This window comes from Eschrichtius robustus, chromosome 8, assembly GCF_028021215.1.
Source record: "Eschrichtius robustus isolate mEscRob2 chromosome 8, mEscRob2.pri, whole genome shotgun sequence".
In the NCBI taxonomy this organism is placed as follows: Eukaryota; Metazoa; Chordata; class Mammalia; order Artiodactyla; family Eschrichtiidae; genus Eschrichtius; species Eschrichtius robustus.
Window position 1 is genome coordinate 88,562,298 of NC_090831.1, and position 20,839 is coordinate 88,583,136.

The 20,839-nt window shown below is 38.1% G+C and overlaps 1 protein-coding gene across 3 annotated transcripts in view; it reads left to right on the plus strand.

Annotated features, from left to right (window-relative positions):
- Positions 1–7,513, plus strand: part of ANLN (anillin, actin binding protein) — a 54,261-nt gene extending 46,748 nt beyond the window's left edge. For all 3 annotated transcript variants that reach the window (XM_068549303.1, XM_068549302.1, XM_068549304.1), the window contains 2 exons: positions 3,293–3,465; positions 6,263–7,513. In XM_068549303.1, the coding sequence (XP_068405404.1) occupies positions 3,293–3,465; positions 6,263–6,386 (297 nt within the window). In that variant the 3' untranslated portion in view covers positions 6,387–7,513. The remainder of the gene's footprint in view (positions 1–3,292; positions 3,466–6,262) is intronic.
- The last annotated feature ends 13,326 nt before the right edge of the window (positions 7,514–20,839 follow it).

Consider the following 20,839-nt stretch of genomic DNA (forward strand, 5'->3'; position numbering starts at 1 on the left):
TATCCATTCCCTGTGATTTGACCACTCTTGAAATACCTTAGGAATATATTTTTCCTTTTTTCTGGAATGTTTCATAATATTTTTTAATTGACACTTTTAGTCAGAAATATTTTCAATTCACTTTTGTATTTTATTAACAGTTGATTTACCTAACTCTGAGATAAAACAGAAAGGAAAAACCACCATAGGAATATAGTGGTTTTGGTTTTGTTTCTAAAATTTGATAATAGAATTTTATGGATACATTACATCTTGTTTTTAAAGAATTTAATGTTATTGCCCAAGTGTGGTAATTTATTATCCAAAAACTGGAAAATAGAAATAAGCAGAATTATAAAGTAAAATCATCTTTAACAGAGATAACTACTGTTCACATTTTGCTGTGTATCCTTCTAAATTTTTAAAATGTATAATATGTAATAATAGTTATATATCCATTTATGAATCTTTTTTAAACAGAAAGTATCATGTTTTTTATAACTTAATTTTTACTTGATAATATCCTGATATCTTTCCACATCAATAAAAATACATCTGTGATATTGCATTAGATAGCTATATGTATTACATTGTAGCTATATAAAATTTTATTTTAAAGTTTATTGTGAAATATTTAGAACCTTCAAATAGACAAAAAAAAAACCAAGTAATTTCCATCAACCTCTGTGTTATCAGTCCAGTTAAAGCTCCTCATGTAATTTTCTCTCCCTCATAGAGATAACCCCTATCCTGAAATTATTTTGTTCCTATGTATTTCTTTAAATTTTTATTATATATTATATATACGCAGTATATTATTGCAATTGCGTATTTTGAAGCATTATACAAATAGATCATACTGTATATACTATTCTGCAACTTGCATGTTTTAAGTCAACATGATTTGTGACATTATTCTAGGCTAGTGTGTGTAGCTCTAGTTTGTACAGCTCTAGCCATCTTTCTCTGTACTAAAGTATTCCATTGTAAGAATGTATCACAATTAACTTATCCACTTCTCCTATTTATGGGCACTTAGATTATTTCCAAATTGTTGCTATTATAAACAGCTCTGCTATAACTTAGCTACATGGATCAGAGCTCTTTCTAGAGTTTGTATCTAGTAGCAGAATTGCTGGTTTGTAAGGTTTCACACATCTTCAATTTAGCTAGATTTTGTCCAGTTATTCTTGAAATTGGTTGTACAATGTTCCGTTCCCACCAAGAGTATATGAGAGTTCTCAGTGTTCCACATCCGACCAACGCTTGATATGTCAACCTTTTAAACTCTTGTCAGTGTGATAGGTGTGAAAGGTTATCACTGTGTTTTTATTTTGGTTTTTCTTGATTGAACATTAAGAGTAAGCATCTTTTCTTATGTGTTTTGGCCATTTATTTCCCTAGTCTTTTGCTTGGCATATGTTTTAATTTATCTTTATAATATCTTTTCATAAACAGAAATTTTTAATGCTAAGATAAATCTGTCAATGTATTGCTTTATTGTTTGCTTTTGTGAGTCTTAGTTAAGAAAATCATCTCTTTAGTCATAAAGATATTCTCCTATACCTCCTTATAACTTCTGAAAGTTATAAAGATTTATATTTCATATTTAATTTACCTGGAATTGATTTTTTTTCCCCAATCTGGAAAGCCAACTGTGCCAGCCCCATTGGATGGTCCATTCTTTCCCCACTGATCCACATGCTGTTTCTGACATGTATCAAGATGTCATTATATATGTAGGTCTATATTTAGGCTTTCTATTCTGTTTCCTTTGGTATGTATCTCTCAGTCTCAATTACCATAGCTTTAAAATAAATCTTAATGTCTGGTAAGGTAAGTCTCCTAACTTGTGTTTTTATTCAATAATGTATTATTTATTCTTGGTCCTTCTTTTTACAAACACACACACACGGAAATATGTGTACCTGTATGTTTAACTTTTTATAATTGAAAATGTTCAAATGTACACAAAACAGAGAGAAATAGTATATTGAACTCCTAGCTTCAACAATTATTAACTTTCATGTTTCATTTCTCTCTCCACAGCACACACACTTTTTTGTTCTTGTTGGTTTGCTGAGGTATTTTAAAGCAAATATCACACTTCATATTATATCATTTAACCTGTGTGAGTCAAGGTTGCCAGTTCCTAACATTCATTGGTCAGTACCCCAAGGAAGCCAGATTTCAGGCTAGCTTACCATTCTGTACTCTCTCTTCCTCATTGATTTTGGCCTTTGAAGGTTTCTTTCACCTTCTTGTGAGTTCAGTTATTTGGCATTTGGGGAATTATGGGAAGACTTTTATTTAGTCTGCCATACTTGCTGGAGACATAATATTATTATTTGTTTAAATAGTCCCCAATTACTGTCATTTAATTTGTTTCAGTCTTTTCACTATTATGAAAAAACAGGGACTATACCCATATAAACATCTTTGTGCACCTATGTATTTGCTTAGGATAAATTTCTTTTAGGTGAAGTTGTAGGATCAGGGTATGCCCATTTTGAATGTTTTTTGATTGCTCTTATCAAATTGTCTACCAGTAGTAGACCATTTATGCTTTCACCAGCAGTGTATGAGAGTTTCTATCACCACCCCAACCAATCAACATAGGTTATTACCATTCTTTCCAGACTTGGCCAATCTAATGTTTAAAAATAGTATATTTCATTCTAATTTCTTCTTAAAATTACTAATAGAGTTAACACTTTTACTGGCTTTTTAAAAATTGTTTGTGCCCATACTTGTCCCTTTTCCAATTTTTCAGGACCATTTAGTCTTATGAATTTTTATCTTTGACTGTCATACCATAGGAATAACATGGCTTCCAACAATCCAAAGCAATAGTTTAGCCTGGTCTTTTAGAGATACATAAAAAATATTTACAAATGAAATCTGATGTCTAGGTTTCTGTTTATAGAAAGGGAGGAATTAAGTGGGCTATAGACAAAAGGTGGTTGAATGTGTGCTTCTAATTGTTAGAGCTGATTAATGGGTACATGGAAGTTCATTATGCTGTTCTTTTTATTTTGTATCTGTTTGAAGTTTTCCATAACAAAAAGTTTGTTTTTTAAGTTGACTAAGAGCTCCAGTTGACATCTTTGGTTTCTATTTTTATGACCAGCAAAAAACAATAATAAATGTTAAATATGTTTCTCTAAACTCAGTGTAATTAAACTTTAACTTTTAAATTAATGCCTTTTTAATTCTAAATTTGTATCAACTGGAATACTGCTTAATGCTTACTGACTTAAATGGTCTTGTTTATTTTCTACTAATCATGTTTTTTAAAAATTTGTTTTTAAAGAATCCCATAGGAAGATTAAATTTGGCCAATTGTACCAGTCGGCAGATAGAACCAGCCAACAGAGAATTTTGTGCAAGACGCAACACTTTTGAATTAATTACTGTCCGACCACAAAGAGAAGATGACCGAGAGACTCTGGTCAGCCAATGCAGGGACACACTCTGTGTCACCAAGTATGTATTGGGCTATAAATATTTCTATCAACTAAGTGATTGCCCACTATGTTCATACCACTGTAAGAAATATCAGAGATGATCCTTGTCTTTGAAGAGGGTACAGTCTTAATGAGGAAACAAAACACACACACATCAGTAAGAGAGTAAGCTAATAAATCAATATAGTTAAGAAAAATACAGCATTCAAGTTATATCTTAGCTTATCATGTTTTCTAGTATACTCACAGTATAGCCATTTTCAGGACAGTTACCTAATGTTCTTTGGGCTGAGTTTGAAGATTTCATGTGTAATTGAGAAGTCAAGTATTTTTTAAAGTGATTTGACACATCCCTTCCTGTCTATTACCCAGATACCCTCGATTAACCTGCTGACTTACAAAACAATTTACTCTGCAAATTTCTGGTTGGAGATTAACAGAATAAACTACTGGGGGTGTCACTTTTCGTTAACCCTAATCTTAAGTATAAGATGCAAAAGCTTATTGCTAAGAGTCTAAGGTTCTTTTGCTTGGGTGCCCAAGAGAAGCTTGCAGACCAACTTCAACATACAAAATTATGATTAGGGACAAAAGTTAGAATTTGACAGCATCTCTGTTAATCAGACTGTTACTGGATATTGCAGACAGGGAGATGGGTAGAACTGGCTCCATGAGTTTCTGATGTGGAAATATCAGAAAGTTCAGCCAAGAGACACTCTATTAAAATAGAACAAAGTTGCCCAGATACCGCCAGTTGGTTTTAAAACAGAGAAAGAGGGGATGCGTTCTTTGGAAATTCTTGATGTCTAGATTACTTTCAGATTAATTTAGTTGAACTCATCCACTCCTTTCCTTCGGGGGCCTTCTGTGCAGCAGTGATATCAGACAGGACAGGAGAGGCAAATTGGATTTATAGTCACTTTCTTTAGTAGCTACCCTGTTCATGGCCACAGTCAGTGAGGGAACCAACCAAAATTCAGTCCCCAAGTACTTCCTGACCACAATGGCCCTTTTTAAACATTACTCACATTTTTCATATAATCTTATCTTTTACTTGTTACATAAACCCTCCCAGACTTCGACCTTCTCCTGCGGTAGAAATAGTTATATCACATATTGCTCTAATTACTCTGTAGTTCACTTGCATGCAGTTTTTCTTATTATAACATTATTGTAATTTGAGTGGACACTTTATCCAAGCATTTGAGAGAGGCCCATTCTCAGCTCAGTCTTGGCTGAGTCTTTAGCTTTGCTTGGTGGCTTCTTAAAACTTATTTCACTTTTTGATCATATATTTTGCAGAGTATATACATTTTACAGTTCTGCATTCTCCTCTGTATTATTTATGTTTCTCCCCAGGGCCTTTTTGACCTATGCCTTTTATCTAAATTTAATGTATCTCGTTTTTATTTCTACTAACCAACCTTGCTATCTTTCCCTCCTTCAATACAAAATATTTATCATCTGATCAATATTGCCTACTTTGAAATATAGATTATACATTTGAACTAGAAATGTTTCATCACATGGGGAGGCAGTATTATACAGTTGAACTTTGAAGTCAACAGACCTATGTTTAAATCCTGACTCAGTGACTTACCAAATGTGACCATGGCAAGTTACTTAACTTTGCTAGCCCTCTGAAATCTCCTGTGTCAGAGGAGAAGAATAAACTCCACAGAACGACAGTAGAGGTTAATGAGTAGACACACTTAGCATGGTGTCATGCACACGGAATGAGCTCAACGAATGGTCACTATCATTACTGTAAGTATTGTGTTCTCTCCGTTGACTAATAGATGATCAACTCACTGCTTATTCACGCTTATACCATTTCTAGTACCAATGGGGAGAAATTATAAAGATGGAGAATGAGTACAATACAACATACTTCTAACACCTGGCTGTCCTCTAGAGGAATGGTCTTGCTTGTGAATTAGGGAATTCCCCTTTCCCCCCACCCTCACCTGCCGCATCAACTGGATATTCAACTTGTAGCTAAATATGGATACAAAGAAGAGATTCCTGATATGAACAAAGAGATTAGGATAGACAAAGTCTTAGGATCTTCAGATCATTTACTGTAAATACTGTGCTCTACTAATACAGTGGGACAAGAATAATGGGAGACAGTACAAAACAGTATTATCGATAAGGCCAGGTGAAGGTTCATGAGTCTGTGATTCCAGTTCCTGGGGACCCTGAGTCTGAGGGATCTGGGGGGGGCTCCCATATTCAGGCCTGTGGTGCGCTTGCTCTTCTAAGAAGTGACCCATGCTCAGCGGCTGTCCTGCACCACCAAACTGCCCAGTCAGACCACCTGTACAAGATTAGTTACTGTCTTTGGTGTGAAACTCCGTCATTTCCCAAATGTAATCAGTGTGAGTTATGGTTCAGCTAACCAACCTGCAAGATGATTTTCTTTTGTTGTAATTGGAGAAGCACTTTACTCTGGGTCTCTTGATTTAGCATCCATTAAAACAGGGGTCCCCAAGCCCCGGTCTGCGACCTGTTAGGAACCGGGCCGCAGAGCAGGAGGTGAGCGGCGGGTGACCGAGAGAAGCTCCATCTGCCGCTCCCCATCGCTCGCATTACCGCCTCAACCACCTCCCCGCCGCCGGCCATGGAAAAATTGTCTTCCGTGAAACCGGTCCCTGGTGCCAAAAAGGTTGGGGACTGCTGCATTAAAAGGTGGTAAAGAGTTACTCCTTTTACTATTTAGGCTCCGCTCCCCAACCCCCCATCCCGCCCCAGCAAGAGTACTTGGAGATATGGAATGGGGGAAAGGATCCTGATCTTTTTGTTTGTTCATGTAGGAACTGGCTGTCTGCAGACACCAAGGAAGAGCGGGATCTCTGGATGCAGAAACTCAATCAAGTTCTTGTTGATATTCGCCTCTGGCAACCTGATGCTTGCTATAAACCTATTGGAAAGCCTTAAACTGTGGGACATTTCCAAGTCATATAGAGGTTTTCTGACTTATGTCATAAATGTTTCTTAAGAGCATCAGTTTTGCTGGTTGCATTTTATGCTTTAAATACAAAAGGGTATGTGCCAATATTCATTCACTACATATTATGCAGTATTTATATCTTTTGTATGTAAAACTTCACCCGATTTCTCTTCTGTTATTCATAAATGATTGGAAGAAAAAATTTATTATAGTTGATTTTGCTAAATTTTAATTTAAAAACCTCATTTTCCTAGAAATCTAATTATTCAATTATTCATGTTAAAATATTTTTTTTAAAGTAAGAAATTTTGAGCTGTCTTCCTGGAGCTGTGGGTCTCAAAGTAGAAAGGTCTTCCAGGGTTGGAGACAGAAACCTCACACTTGATCATTCTTTCTCTAGCCTCAGTACTTTTTTCTAAAGGTTGTGATCATTTATTGATCATGATATATCTTGTTACTAGAGTACTGAAAAAAAATTCTAAGGGACCTTGCGGAAACATTTTTAGTAATGGAGGTAAGAACTTTTTCACGGTAGCAAATGTTTATTAGTCTGATGCTTAAGGCTGCCTTCAAATAAGAGATGTGGACATAGGGCATATTATTGTGTGAGATTTGGGGGTTAAATGTTTTATTTAGAAGACTTAATAATCACATGGTTTACATTTACTCAGTTACTATAAATGCTGTGTGGTGCACATTTTCATGGAATACAGGCTTTTAAAAATAACTATTTTTGCTCTATAGCTTACAGACTCCTCAGATATACTTGGCAAATTAGTTCTTTCTGTTCCTGTAACAAGAGCAAATGTAAATTGAAGAATCTTTATATAAGAAAAGTAAACGTTACCAAGCTACTATGACTAATACTTTGCTTGCCTAAGTTCTTGTCTTTTTTCTTTTTCACATCAGTGTATGACAGTGTCTAGACACCCATTATGAAAATCACTTGAGAAACTGTTAAGTCATGTATTACCTTTAAAAGCCTAATGCCTTTTTTAAAATTATAAAATATTGTAAATGTAAAGCATGGTCTCAACTTTAAGTACACTTTCAACTTCTTCTCTGAATTGTTAAAGTTATTGATGGCCTCATTTATAAACACTAAATTCTGTCACCTCCTGTCATTTTATTTTTTATTCATTCAAATGTGTTTTTTCTTATGTGTATTATAAAAATATATTTTATGATCTCCTACCTAAATAAATACTTGCAAATGGCTTAAGGAATCAGCTATTTAAGAAATATTACTAAAATGTGCCATGCGGCTGCCCTGCATCCTAGGCTGCAGGCTTCTTGAGGGGATGGTACTGACTTGGTGAGGGTATTTCATTAATCTTTTTACCTCTAGCCCAGTGCTCAGCCCATTGTGTGTTCTTAGAGTCACTGTTGAATCAGGAGGTGGATGAAGGATCCATTTCTGAGGCATTTCAATAGAATATGGTACTTGGATGCACATTCGAGGAGGTGGAGGATGATTCCCAAGTGCTTAGCAGAGACTGAGTAGGTAAGTAACATCACCAGCCAAAACAGGGTATAGGTTTGGTGGGATTGATGACAGGGCCCCTTTCATTTATTTGTAGATTTGTGTTTATTTTTTAAATTTCTTTTTTAATAAATTTATTTATTTATTTATTTATGGCTGTGTTGCTGTGCGTGGGTTTTCTCTAGTTGCGGCGAGCGGGGGCTACTCTTCGTTGCGGTGCGTGGGCTTCTCAATGTGGTGGCTTCTCTTGTTGCAGAGCACGGGCTGTAGGCGCATGGGCTTCAGTAGTTGTGGTGCGTGGGCTTCAGTAGTTGTGGTTCGTGGGCTCTAGAGTGCAGGCTCAGTAGTTGTGGCGCACGGGCTTAGTTGCTCCGCGGCATGTGGGATCTTCCTGGACCAGGGCTTGAACCCGTGTTCCCTGCATTGGCAGGCAGAATCTTAACCACTGCATCACCAGCGAAGCCCTTGTGTTTATTTTTGAATAGGCATTATATGTCATTATACAAAATTCAAAAGACACAAAGAAGTTAAGGTGAAAAGTATGTCTTTTCCTCTTGTCATAGACAGTTTTGCCAATTTTGCCGTGTCCTCCTGGAGAGATTCTGTGCATATTACATCAACATATTTCTATTCTTTTGTTCATTAAAAATATTTCATACATACTGTTTGTTGTAAGTGAAAGAAAAAGGCACAACAGTATTCCTTAGCAAACATTATATCTTAGTATATGTATAGAGGGTATATAAAGTTCAGTTTTAGAAGAAATTTAAGGTGATTGTGGAACATACGTTAGAAATACCTCATAAAAGGGTACCCTCTTGCACTGTTGGTGGGAATGTAAATTGATACAGCCACTATGGAGAACAGTATGGAGGTTCCTTAAAAAACTAAAACTAGAACTACCATATGACCCAGCAATCCCACTACTGGGCATATACCCTGAGAAAACCGTAATTCAAAAAGACACATGCACCCCAATGTTCATTGCAGCACTAGTTACAATAGCCAGGTCATGGAAGCAACCTAAATGTCCATCAACAGAGGAATGGATAAAGAAGATGTGGTACATATATACAATGGAATATTACTCAGCCATAAAAAGGAATGAAATTATGCCATTTGCAGAGACATGGATGGACCTAGAGATTGTCATACAGAGTGAAGTAAGTCAGAAAGAGAAAAACAAATATTGTATAATGTTGCTTATATGTGGAATCTAGAAAAATGATACAGATGAACTTATTTGCAAAGCAGAAATAGAGACACAGGTGTAGAGAACAAACATATGGATACCAAGGGGGGAAGGGGGGGGTGGGATGAATTGGGAGATTGGGATTGACATATATACACTACTATGTACAGTATAGATAACTAATGAGAACCTACTGTATATCAGGGGGAACTCTACTCAGTACTCTGTGGTGACCTAAATGGGAAGGAAATCCAAAAAAGAGGGGATATATGTATATGTATAGCTGATTCACTTTGCTGTACAGCAGAAACTAATGCAACATTGTAAAGCAACTATACTCCGATAAAAATTAATTAAAATAAAAAGAAATACCTCATAAACCGTGGGAAATACTGCTCTGAAAATGTCAGTGTTATATGCCTAGGGGGATTGTTGAAACCATTAGAGTTGATAAGATCATCCAGGGAGTATGATGGTGGAAAGAGAAGCAAGAACAAAAAGAACATGATCTTTAGGGGAAAAGTGAAAAAGGAGTGGCTGATGATTATCTTCCATGAAAGAAATACAAGAGTGATGTCTGCTGAGACCAAAAAAGGCTCTTAAGATTTGACCACAAAATCAAAAAGTGGGTTAAAGAAAACAACTGAAATTTGAAATGGTCAATTCGATAAAATCATTCAGATGAAAAATCAGGTTACACAGAGGAAAAGAATGACAGATTTGATTGCATAAAAAATTTCCTTCCTGACAAATTTAAACAAAGTTTAAGCAAATTTAAAACATAAGCCCCAGACTAGGAGAAAATATTCACAACACATTTAATAATCAAAGAATTAATACACAAAATATATAAAGAGATCCTTTGGCCGGCTATCATCGTTTAAGCATTTACTATGTACCAGATGATATTCTTGGTGTTTTGCATGCATTATCTCATAATCTTCACATGACCTTATGGTATGGGCATTCAGTGAGGAAACTAGAACTTAGGTAACTTTTCTAAGGCAACATGCCTGTTAGCAAGTGGCAAACCAGGATTTGAACCTAGAATCCACATACTTTATCATCATAGTATGATGTTTCTCAAATTACTAAGAAAAAGAAAATTTAAACAAAGAAAGAGGGGCAAATAATACTAGTAGAAAATGTGCGCACACACACACACACACGCAGATTCAAAGAACCAACAAATGAAAAAATGACATTAATAAACAAAAATACGAATTTAAATGGCAGTGGGTTATTGGCCCTTGAATTGTTGGAACTAGTCAGTGTTGCTGAGAAACCCATACTCTTGGTGAGAATAGAAACTGCTACAGCCTTCTTGGATAGTAACTTGGTAACCTCCAGTAATCTCTGAGCTAACACACAGGATCAGACTGTCACATCAGACTTGCATGCATCAGAGGTTTTATCCATATAGAGCTTTACTCATAATTTCAAGAACACAAGTGATCAAGGCACTGGCTAAGCAGGAAGTGTACAAAATCCTGCATACCTCCTGGGTCTTTCATTCCTACTTTGGACAAGTAATAGATAAGATCTCACATGAGGTTTGTGGGACATCTCACACAGCAGGGAACCTGGAGGTAAGGCAATGTTACCATTTTGTACCCTATATAGTTATACAGCTTGTGTGACTTTCTCAGGAGTCTTGCCTCATGAATCCATAAATTCTAACTTTATTTACCATAAACAATTCTTCACCAGCCATATCCTACTAAGAGCATTCCATAGATAAGAGATCTAGCAAATATCATTAGTCTATTAGCCAGGAGGTCAAGTTTTCAGCACATTTACAAGGAGTTTATGTGTCACCTGCCTTCTTCCTTTCCTCAGAACCAAAGACCAGGTACTTTAACTCCTTCTTCCCCACTCTCCTCAGATGATCTTTGAGGTGAGCAAAGTTACATAGAAGGCTGATCATTATGATACTGTTTTTAAGGGGAAAAATAGAGATAACCTGAAAGTCCATCAATGGGAAAGAAAATTGGAAATAATCTCAAACCCATTAATAGGAAATCATGGCGCACCCTTTCTACAACACACCATGCAATGTTCAAGAAGAAAAGGAATCCATATATATATAACTTTCCAGAACAACTCATGGGAAAGAGGGATATGCGGTGCAACTTGAAACTATATATGTAACATACCTGTGTATAAATACCTAGATGAAAGTGTGGAAGGAACCACACCAAATTTTATATGGGAAAGTGTAATGGAAAGGTTGGGAGTAGCACTGGGTGAAGAAAAGCTTTGACTTTTGACTCTATTTCTAGAATATTTGATATGTTTACAATGAAAATATTTTCATTTTGCTCGTGTTCGTGCACTTATGAACACTTTGAAATTTAAAATCGGAATGAAACTTTGAGTGAGTGGAAGGCTGAGTAGAGACTACAGGTTGTTGGATTGAGACGGGAAAGGCACAATGGGACAATAGTTTGGTGGGGAAATATTGAGGCAGGATATTTGTTACTGCACTGATGGGGAAGAGCCAAAGGTGAGTAAGGACCTGAGGATAGTGGTAAAAAGGAATATAAGAGATGGGGGAGGAGGAATTTGTGGAGCAGGATGAAGGATGATAGGACCCAGATGATAGGTGCAGTTTAGACCCCATCCCAGCAGTCAGCATGTTCGTGGGAACTTTGTGAATAAGTATGGTAGAATTGGGGCACCCGAACTATGCAATCATGGAGGACTGGACAGCGATCTGTAGGTTTTACTCCTTATTCATGAAATATGCTGGCTACTGGGAGCCTTGTAGAGGCTGGGGCAACTGCAATGTGGAAAATTACACAACGGTTTCAAATATGAAGTCAGAGCGTGACCAGCTATAGCAGAGAAGGAGACTCTGCACAGGCCCCTACGGTAGTAATCCCTAAACCCTAACAGTTTATACCCTAAAAAGAGTCTGAACCCTAGAAGACTGTATGACCCCCTCCCATTTGCAGGGACCACCAGCAGGCCCTGCCACTACTTCTAACTCCTTTGTTTTTGTTGAAAGCAGAGATATGAGAGCCATCTGACTTGCAAAAGGATTTGTTATTCTGCCTTGAGAGTCCAGGAAAACTGCTATTTGAATTGTCCCTTTTCTTTTAGTTTGGGAGGATTGTACATACCAGGAAAATGACATGGACCCTACTGACACAGTGTGTCTTGTTACAGCTGCTCAAGGGTTGAAGTCCGGGTCCCCAGTTGACCTTTGCATGGATGGTGGTGGGGCCATGTTTTTTTCTGTGGTGTTTGGCTGGGATAGGGTGGTTATTGTCTAAAAGTTTTCTGTATCGCTAGCCTGCCTCTTTTCTAGTCCTTCAGCCAGAGAGAGCTTTTCTTGCTGCCATTGGCCTCTCTGGGTTGCCAGCTTCTCTAGCATCCAGTCCAGAATATATCACACAAAAACCAGAGAACTCACCATCGTGTTGTTCCTTGGGTCTCAAGTTCTCTAGATGGGCTACCTTTTTCTTTCCACCCTTCAGGTCTTCTGGTGTTTGTTTTACATATAATGCCCAGGGCTTTGGCTGTACTTAGAGGGAGGTATAGGGAGAAATGCATCTATCCATCTTGGTCCCACTGATGCAGTTTTAACAGTCTGTAATTTCCAGAGTTCTCAAGCACATCTTGTGAAATTTAATTATGTTCATTTAAATGATCCTCTCTATTATGGAGTAAATTTTTTCTTTAATTAATGCTATCAAGAAGTGTCCCCAAAACTGATGAGTTTTTTAAATTGCTTAGGCAATTTTGATAGATTCAACTGACTTTGAATATCTTTCCAGGTGTTTATTGGTCCCATGTATTGCTTCATTTGTGAATTCCATATTTTTGTCGTTTGTCCACATTTCAATTGCCCTCATTATTTGATTTGTAAATTTATATGTTAGGGAGATTAACGGTCATTTGTATGTGGCTGCATCTACACTCAGTTCCTTTACTAGCTGAGCATTCTTCAGCTGCAGTTTGAATATGGTACCTTCAGCCACATGGTACCTACCACATAATCCGTTGGGAACATTAAATAAGACAATAAATATTAAGGCCTCAGACCAGTAAAAAGGCAAAGAGTAAATTCCTGAGAAGCGGTAGTGATTGTTTACTGTGGAATTAGATGCCCAAGAAAGTCTGGACAGAGGCAGATATAAATCTGATTGGGCCAGCTGTCTTCCCAACACCAAGATTTCTCTTCTTGCCATCTGAAGTTAGAGGTTGCTGGGAATTTAAAAGTGTCTAGAAATTCCCTTGGCAATGAATAACATTTTATGGCATTTATTGAAGTTTTGTCACAGAGAAAATAACAGTAATGATATGATTTTAGAATTGCCTCTACTCAATATAACATCTTTTTCTTGTTTTCAAGACTTCCTTGAGAAGTTAAAACAACTTTCACTTCTATAAAAGTGGAAAGTGGACTTAATCTGCTTTCTTCCAAAAGTTACATTTTTACGTGAGTGAAGTCATTTAAAAAAATATGTACTTCCCGAGATTCAGAGGTTTGGGTGTAGTATACGATGTTTAACAAAACGGGAGACTCCAGGCCAGAAAGATGAAGACTTAGAGGGTATAGAAAATTTATTCTTATGGGAATACTGTAGATGCGCCGTCTTACCTATTATTTTGCTCAGTTCTTAGAAATGTTATGTGCCCCTTGGGACTGATAAACAAGGTCCAGTTTGCTTGACTCCACTTCCCGCAGTGCATTTGAAATAAGCATTGTAGGGAGAGCATTTTCCCATCTTTTGGTTACAGATTGTTGTGGAAATTTGTGATGTAATCTTAAAATAATATGAAGCCCCAAACAATGTATTCTAAATCAAAGCCAATATTAAAGTTGATGAGAAAGAGTTACCATAGCTTTAATCGTCCCAGTCAAACGAAAACATTTAGAAATTCAGCAAATCTTATATAAGAAATCTTCTGAGAATAAAAACCAAAGAAAAAACACAAACTGATCAAGTCATTTATCCACTTTTTGGCTAGTATGTTGAGAAGGGAATGGCATAATGGAAGAACACACCTTGGCACAGAACACCAGGCTAGGAAAGAAAAGAAAGACTTGGGATATACGTTCCTTTTCTACAACCTAATTCTATGCTTAATTTTTTTCAAACTACTTCATTACTCTGAGCCTCTGGCTTCCTGATTTGTAAAATGAAAACAAAACTCTGAAGGTACTGTGATAGGAAAATTCTTTATGAAGCTTGGCCTGGGGTGTACAGCTGTGAGTCCCAATGGAAAGTTATTGCTCCTTAAGTGAGATGATCACACTGAACATGGTGTGTGGTACACAGCTGGTGCTCAATAAATGTTTGCCAAATGAATGTGCATTAAACCAATTAAAATCTATTGCTAATTTGCATATAGTCTGGCATAAATAACACTCATGTATCTTGCCTATAATATTAGCAGGTAGCACTAGGAGATCTCTAAGGGTCTTTACACAGAATTCTAGTGTGCCAAGTTTAAAAAATGTATTTTAGCAGTGGCCCAGAGTTCCTTTGGGGTAGCAAAGGAACTCTTGCTACCCCAAAGGAACTCCTTGTTTTGGAAAATGCCTTGAAAGGTGTGGCGGAGACTGTAGTGATCCCCTCTTTCTGTAGTGATAGAGCTCAAAGCATGGCACGTAGCTGCTCAGAATAAAGACTACATTTCACAGCCTCCCCTGCAGGTCATAGTGACCATGGGACTGAGTTCTGGCCAATGGGATATAAGCACAAAGTTTGTAGCGCAAAGTTTGTAGCAGCTTTTGGGAACCTTCCTTTGGAGACACTTGGCCTGTGCCCTTTGCACTTCTCTGTTCCATCCTTCCTCCAGTTGCCAGCTGGAGGAAGAGAGCCAGGCCCTAGGGTGTAGAGCCACCTGGGAGCAGAAAGGTGCTCCATTTGTTTGTACCAGTGGCAACTATTGTTATGATCTGAACTTCACATCTTGTTGAGGCTTGGTATACATTTTTACTTGGGACTCCACAGCCTTCTCTTGAGACTTCCTCTTGAAATCTGCCTTCTGTCGTTCCTCCTACCCACTCACTCTTGGCAGGCAGTTTTCCATGGTTCTGTTGCATTTCTGCACAACTTGCACTTATCTTGCAAGTTTGTTCTAGACTATCTTTTCACGGATGTTGTAGAAAGGTTTTGGAAGATGAAGTCTCTGCCTCTGGAGCAAAGAACAGGTTTGCTTACAACCTTGGAAGCTAGAGATAGTGTCTTTCTTGAGAGCAAAAGGCAGACGTACTGCTCATTATACAAGATGCAGTTTTCCTAAACACAGAGTATTTCAACCCAGAGTATGTGCAGGTGTCATCTGGCCCTCGTTGCATTGTCCTATGGGAATTGAGGTTTGGCGAACCAGCACAAATGCTGATACTCTGACTACTATTGTTGCTGTAATACAGTCCTTTGTCCATAACCCAGGATTGTCTTCTGTCAGCACACATGAAACTGTGGCCGGCTAAATGGTTAGCCTGCAAGTAGGATAAAAATCTCAGACCCTTTGCCTACCTGAGTTTGTCTGATCTGCCTCATGTTTCTAAATCCCAACCTGGGGTAAGTATGGAGATGCAAGAAAAAAAAAAAAAAATCTCAGGTTGTGAGAAGCAATGCTCATCGAGGACTGATTGAAGGACAAGCATTTTTAATGTTACCCTTGGAACATGCACTTTCCTCTCAGGCACTTATTCTAAATTGTGTTTCCATTTTTTTGCCATCCGCCTATTTTGATGGACATGATAAGAAAGAGCAATGGGAAAAGTTACTGCTGTATACATCTTTGGGATAGTTTCAGGACACCGACTACCACATTATGCAGTGTCCTTTTTATGAGGACCTACAGGAAAAATTTGTCTCAGGTATTAGGAAAAGCTGCATTTCTGTTGAACAGCTGTGGTGTGTTTGTCCTATGGACACTATAAATCTTGTAACTGACTGTGTATCTCAGCACCTTGGAAGAATGAAGCCAAATTTGTGGTCTAGCTCTTGGAATTAATTGAGGCCAGATGGTATGCATTTGATATATTAAGTTTACCCCAGGTTGTTTTCTTCAATCCGTTTCCTCATTTATTTATTCTTCTGTTTTTACAATATGCCTATTTTTCCATTTTTATTTTAATCAAATCTTAAAGGTCTGATATTTCTACAAAGTTTATTATAAGACCAGCACTTCCTGCCTCCCCCGTCCCCGTCCCCGTGGCTCCTGAGTCTTGTCTCTTCCTCTCCCAGGGTTAAAGTCCTGGTTTTGTTGAAGCATCTGAGAATGATGCTGGGAGGTACATTCATGAGAGCTAACTGGTCTAATGTCATTAGTCTACCATCATACTTCACTGATTATTTGGCCAGTTCTAGAATTCTAGGCTAGAAATAGTTTTTCCTTAGATTTTGAGGACTTTGGTCCATTGGTTTCTAGGTTCCAGCATTTCAGCTGTGAAGTCCAAAGCCATTCTGATTTTGATCCTTTGATGTGACTTGTTTTTTCTCTCTGGAAGCTTTGTTGGGTTTTCTTTCTGTTCCGAGTGTTCTGAAATTTTAGGAAAATAATGAGCATTTCCGGGGTCTTTTTCCATCCACTGTGTTGGGCTTTTGTAATGTGAGAACTCACGTCCTTCAAATGAAGGTCATTTTTCTTTTCTTGTCTTTTTATTTTTATTTTACACTGGACTATGGTTGATTAACAATGTTGTGTTAGTTTCAGGTGTACAGAAAAGTGGTTCAGTTCTACATATACATGTATCTATTCTTTTTCAAATTCTTTTCCCATTTAGGTTATTACAGAGCATTGATCAGAGTTCCCTGTGCTATACAGTAGGTCCTTGTTGGTTACCTATTTTAAATATAGCAGTGTGTACATGTCAATCCCAGACTCCCAGTCTATCCCTCCCCCCCAACCCCCCCACTGAAGGGCATTTTTCTCTGTTTCTTCAATAATCTCCTCTCTTGCATTTTCTGAGTTCCCTTTTTAATGATTTTATTTAGGTTTTGGACCTTCTGGGTTAGTCCGCTCACAGAATCTCATGACTGGTTTTCCTTCTCTCTATTATTAATTTCTGTTTCTTGTAGGATCTCAATGTATTAGCTTCCTATTGCTGCCATAACAAATTACTATAAACTTAGAGGTTTGAAACAACACCCATTTATGATCTTAGTTTCTAGGAGTCAGAAGTCTGGGCACAGCATGGCTCATTTGGGTCTTTGCTTAGTGTCTCACAAGGTGGAAATCAAGTTGTTGGCTGGTTGAGCTCTTATCTGAAGGTTTGGGAAGAACCTGCTTCCAAGCTCATTCAGGTTGGTGGCAGAATTCCATTCCTTGTGGTTGTAGGACTGAAGTCAGTCCCCTTTTCCTTACTGGCTGTCAGCCAGGGGCTGATCTTTGCTCCTAGAGGCTACCCACATTCCTTCTCATGATTTTCATGAGCACCTAGAGGCCTTTCTCAGGTAGTGTCCTTACCTGAGGCCCCTACACTGCACAGCCCTCTCACATCTCAAATATCACTTAATCATTGGGATTCCTCTTCTGTAGTTAAGGGCTCATGTGATTACTTTGGGCCTTACTTGGTAATCCAGGATCATTTCCTTTCTTTAAGATTGGCTGATTAGTAACCTTAATTGCACTTGTAAGTCCCTTCACAGTAGTACCAAGATTAGTGTTTGCATAACTGGAGGGTGGGGATCTTGTGGGGACATTTTTGGAAGTCTGTTTATGACACTCCTCAATTGTATATTGCAACTCTCCTGTTTCCTGAATTTTTTTTTTTTTAATACCATTCTGTTCTTGGGACCTGTGGAAAATAGCTTCTCTTCCTTTGAAGATCTTAGTGAAATTATTTTCTTTTAAGTCTCCCCCCGCCCCTCCCCACATATTTTCTGTTTCCTCTAAGTTTCTTTCTTCTGTTTGTTAGTTTGGGGCTTTCTTTTTTCATGTTAGAAGCTTTCCGCAAGTGTTCAATTTCAGTCCGTGGCTCTTTGTCCATGTTTATGAATGAGGGACTAAATGCTGACTGCAAACCCTCTATGTGGCAGACTCCACTTAAGTATCATGGGGTGGCACATTTCACTGCAGGTCTACAGTGTCAGTATATGTGGGATTATTTTCTATGACTGGTTAGAATCCCCAGAGAAGAATGTCCCAGTCCTTGGTGGAGGACCCGGCTGCCGGTGAGGGAGGGGCCTGGGAGCATCTCCAGATTCAGTGGACAGCCTTCCTAAATCCTCCTGTTTCCAGTGTGGTACCTCAAACCTCACTCTGCCTGGTGTTCTGGGGCAGAGTCTCTCCGGCTCACCATTTTCTCAAAATAAACGTACACCATTTTGCTGAGGTTGGGGAAGGGATCTAATGTTTCTTAACAGATTTTTCAAGCCATCGTCCTGTTTTTAACTCTGATTTTACCCTCGATTTCAGAGGTACCTGGTGCTGCTTGTTTCTGAGATTTTGTGAAATTCTGCAAGGCAATGCTGGTGGTTTCTGGGCTTCCCCTCCTCTGGTTTGGCTCTTGGCTCTCTTGAGTTGACCAAGCCAGCTGCTTTTTACCACTTTCCACATGCTGTTGCTGCTGTTTCCTCTCTCACTGACTTTGCGTAAATTATGAGTCTCTTTAACAGAACTCCATTGCTGTCTTTTTGTGGGCCTCCATGAGAGAGCCAAGGTAAACACATCCGTCCAATGCACCATCATTACTCAGAAACTCCATACATTAGATGTAGGATTTTATTTTTAATGGAAACGCCTTAAATCCTTTTTGGAATGTGATGAGGAAAAAAAATCAATTCACTAAATTAATATTGTGTCTGGGAATCTGGGCAGTTAGCTTCTGAAATGAATTTTCTCATCTGTAAACAACCTGAAAGGTTTGCTATAAAGATAAAATGTGACAATATTTGAGACTACCTAGGACAGTACTTGACATGCAGTTGACATACAATATATGCTTGTTGAATAAAGGAATCAAATGCATTCACACGAAACCAAAAGAAAATATATACATATATTGGGGGGGGGGGTAGATATGGTGAGCCAGGGCTGGTTATAGACATGTGGTGCCCAAAGTAGGGTAGCAATATGGAACTCCCCCAAACCAACGGACTCCCCATGTTTGTTCAACATTTATTTAGTTGGTGGTTGAAGGGAAGAAATGAATTTTCTCTTTAAGAAATTGTATATCTCTTTTGAATTAAGGGCTTGTTATTTAGAATAAATGTAACATTATATTTTAACTTTCTTAGAAGTGTCTTTTTTGGGGCTTCCCTGGTGGCGCAGTGGTTAAGAATCAGCCTGCCAATACAGGGGACACGGGTTCGAGCCCTGGTCCGGGAAGATCCCACATGCTGCGGAGCACCTGGGCCCATGTGCCACAATTACTGAGGCCCAGGCCCCGAGAGCCCGTGCTCTGCAACAAGAGAAGCCACCACAATGAGAAGCTTACGCACCGCAACGAAGAGTAGCCCCTGCTCGCTGCAGCTAGAGAAAGCCCGACGCAGCAACGAAGATCCAAAGCAGCCAAAAATAAATAAATAAAATAAATAAATTTATTTTAAAAAAAGATAAAATAAACATAGTTCTCTGATAGATTAATGATGTCACCTTCTTAGACTATTTCTGAACTTCTTTTATGTGAAGATAATAAACATTTGCAGGTTTAAGTCATTGTCACCTGCATTTTCTGTTATATGTTGCCAAACCTAAGCCAAACATATATACCAAGAGCTTCCCTTCCCTTACGTTTATCTTGTTGCCACCTCTGAAAGGGAGAGGAATACCCTCTAGAACTGATTATGACAACCCAAAGTCTTGGATTACTCTTCTAGGCTGTTGCTGCCACCACGGCTGTTGAAGCAAAAGTGAAACACACCGTTTTGCTAAAAGTTATAATAACATCCATGGCCATAGCTTCCAAATGCCCAACACGTTGGCATCTACCAGCAATAAATAGGTACTACTCCTCACCTCCACCCTTTACCTGTGGAAGTGTCTCCTTCTTAGAAAATGTGCACAAAATCTTTGCATGCAAAGATTTGAAAATCACTTTATCAAAATAAAATAATTTGAAATCACTTTATCAAAGTCAATGTAGGAATAGACCTTTAGTGGGAATTCATAGATATATGCTGAAAACAGTCTGTTGCTCAGATTCACTCTTCCTCCAGCCTTCAACATTTAATTTTTAAAATTTTCAAAAATACAGAAAAGTTGAAAGAATGTTACAATGAATTTTACTCATACTCCTACCAAGGAGATTCAATAGCCATTAACATTTTGCTGCATTTGCTTTGCCTATACTTATATATATTTAAAGCTAAATCTATATCTAGAGCAACTTTTTTTTTGGCTTACTATTTGAAAGTGAGTTGCAGACATCATTTTTTCACTCAACATATTCTAAATTTCCAAATTGTGTTTTATGTGGTCACGAGAGGGCCAAAGGCATATTTTCTAAGTGTTTTCAGCCCAAGATTGTGTGTGTGGCTTGGAAAGAGGTCTTCAACCTTGGTGTGGGTCAGGTGAAGGAAGAGTATGAAGAAGCAGTGTTACAAAGTGAACAGCAGGGCTATCTGTATTTTGTTGGTCCAAATTAGGGAACTATTTCCTTTGTTCCTAAAATACTGAAAAGTCAACTAAACTCCACCAAATCAGTTCAAAAACATCTGAGCCTATAATGTTGACTCCTGGTTATTTCTGGAAAGCCGTTGTTAAGTAGCGTGACCAAGTCGTCCTGTTTTGCTGGGACTTGGTTTTAGCATTAAAATCATGGGAGAGCCCTCTGTCCCAGACAAAACTGGGTG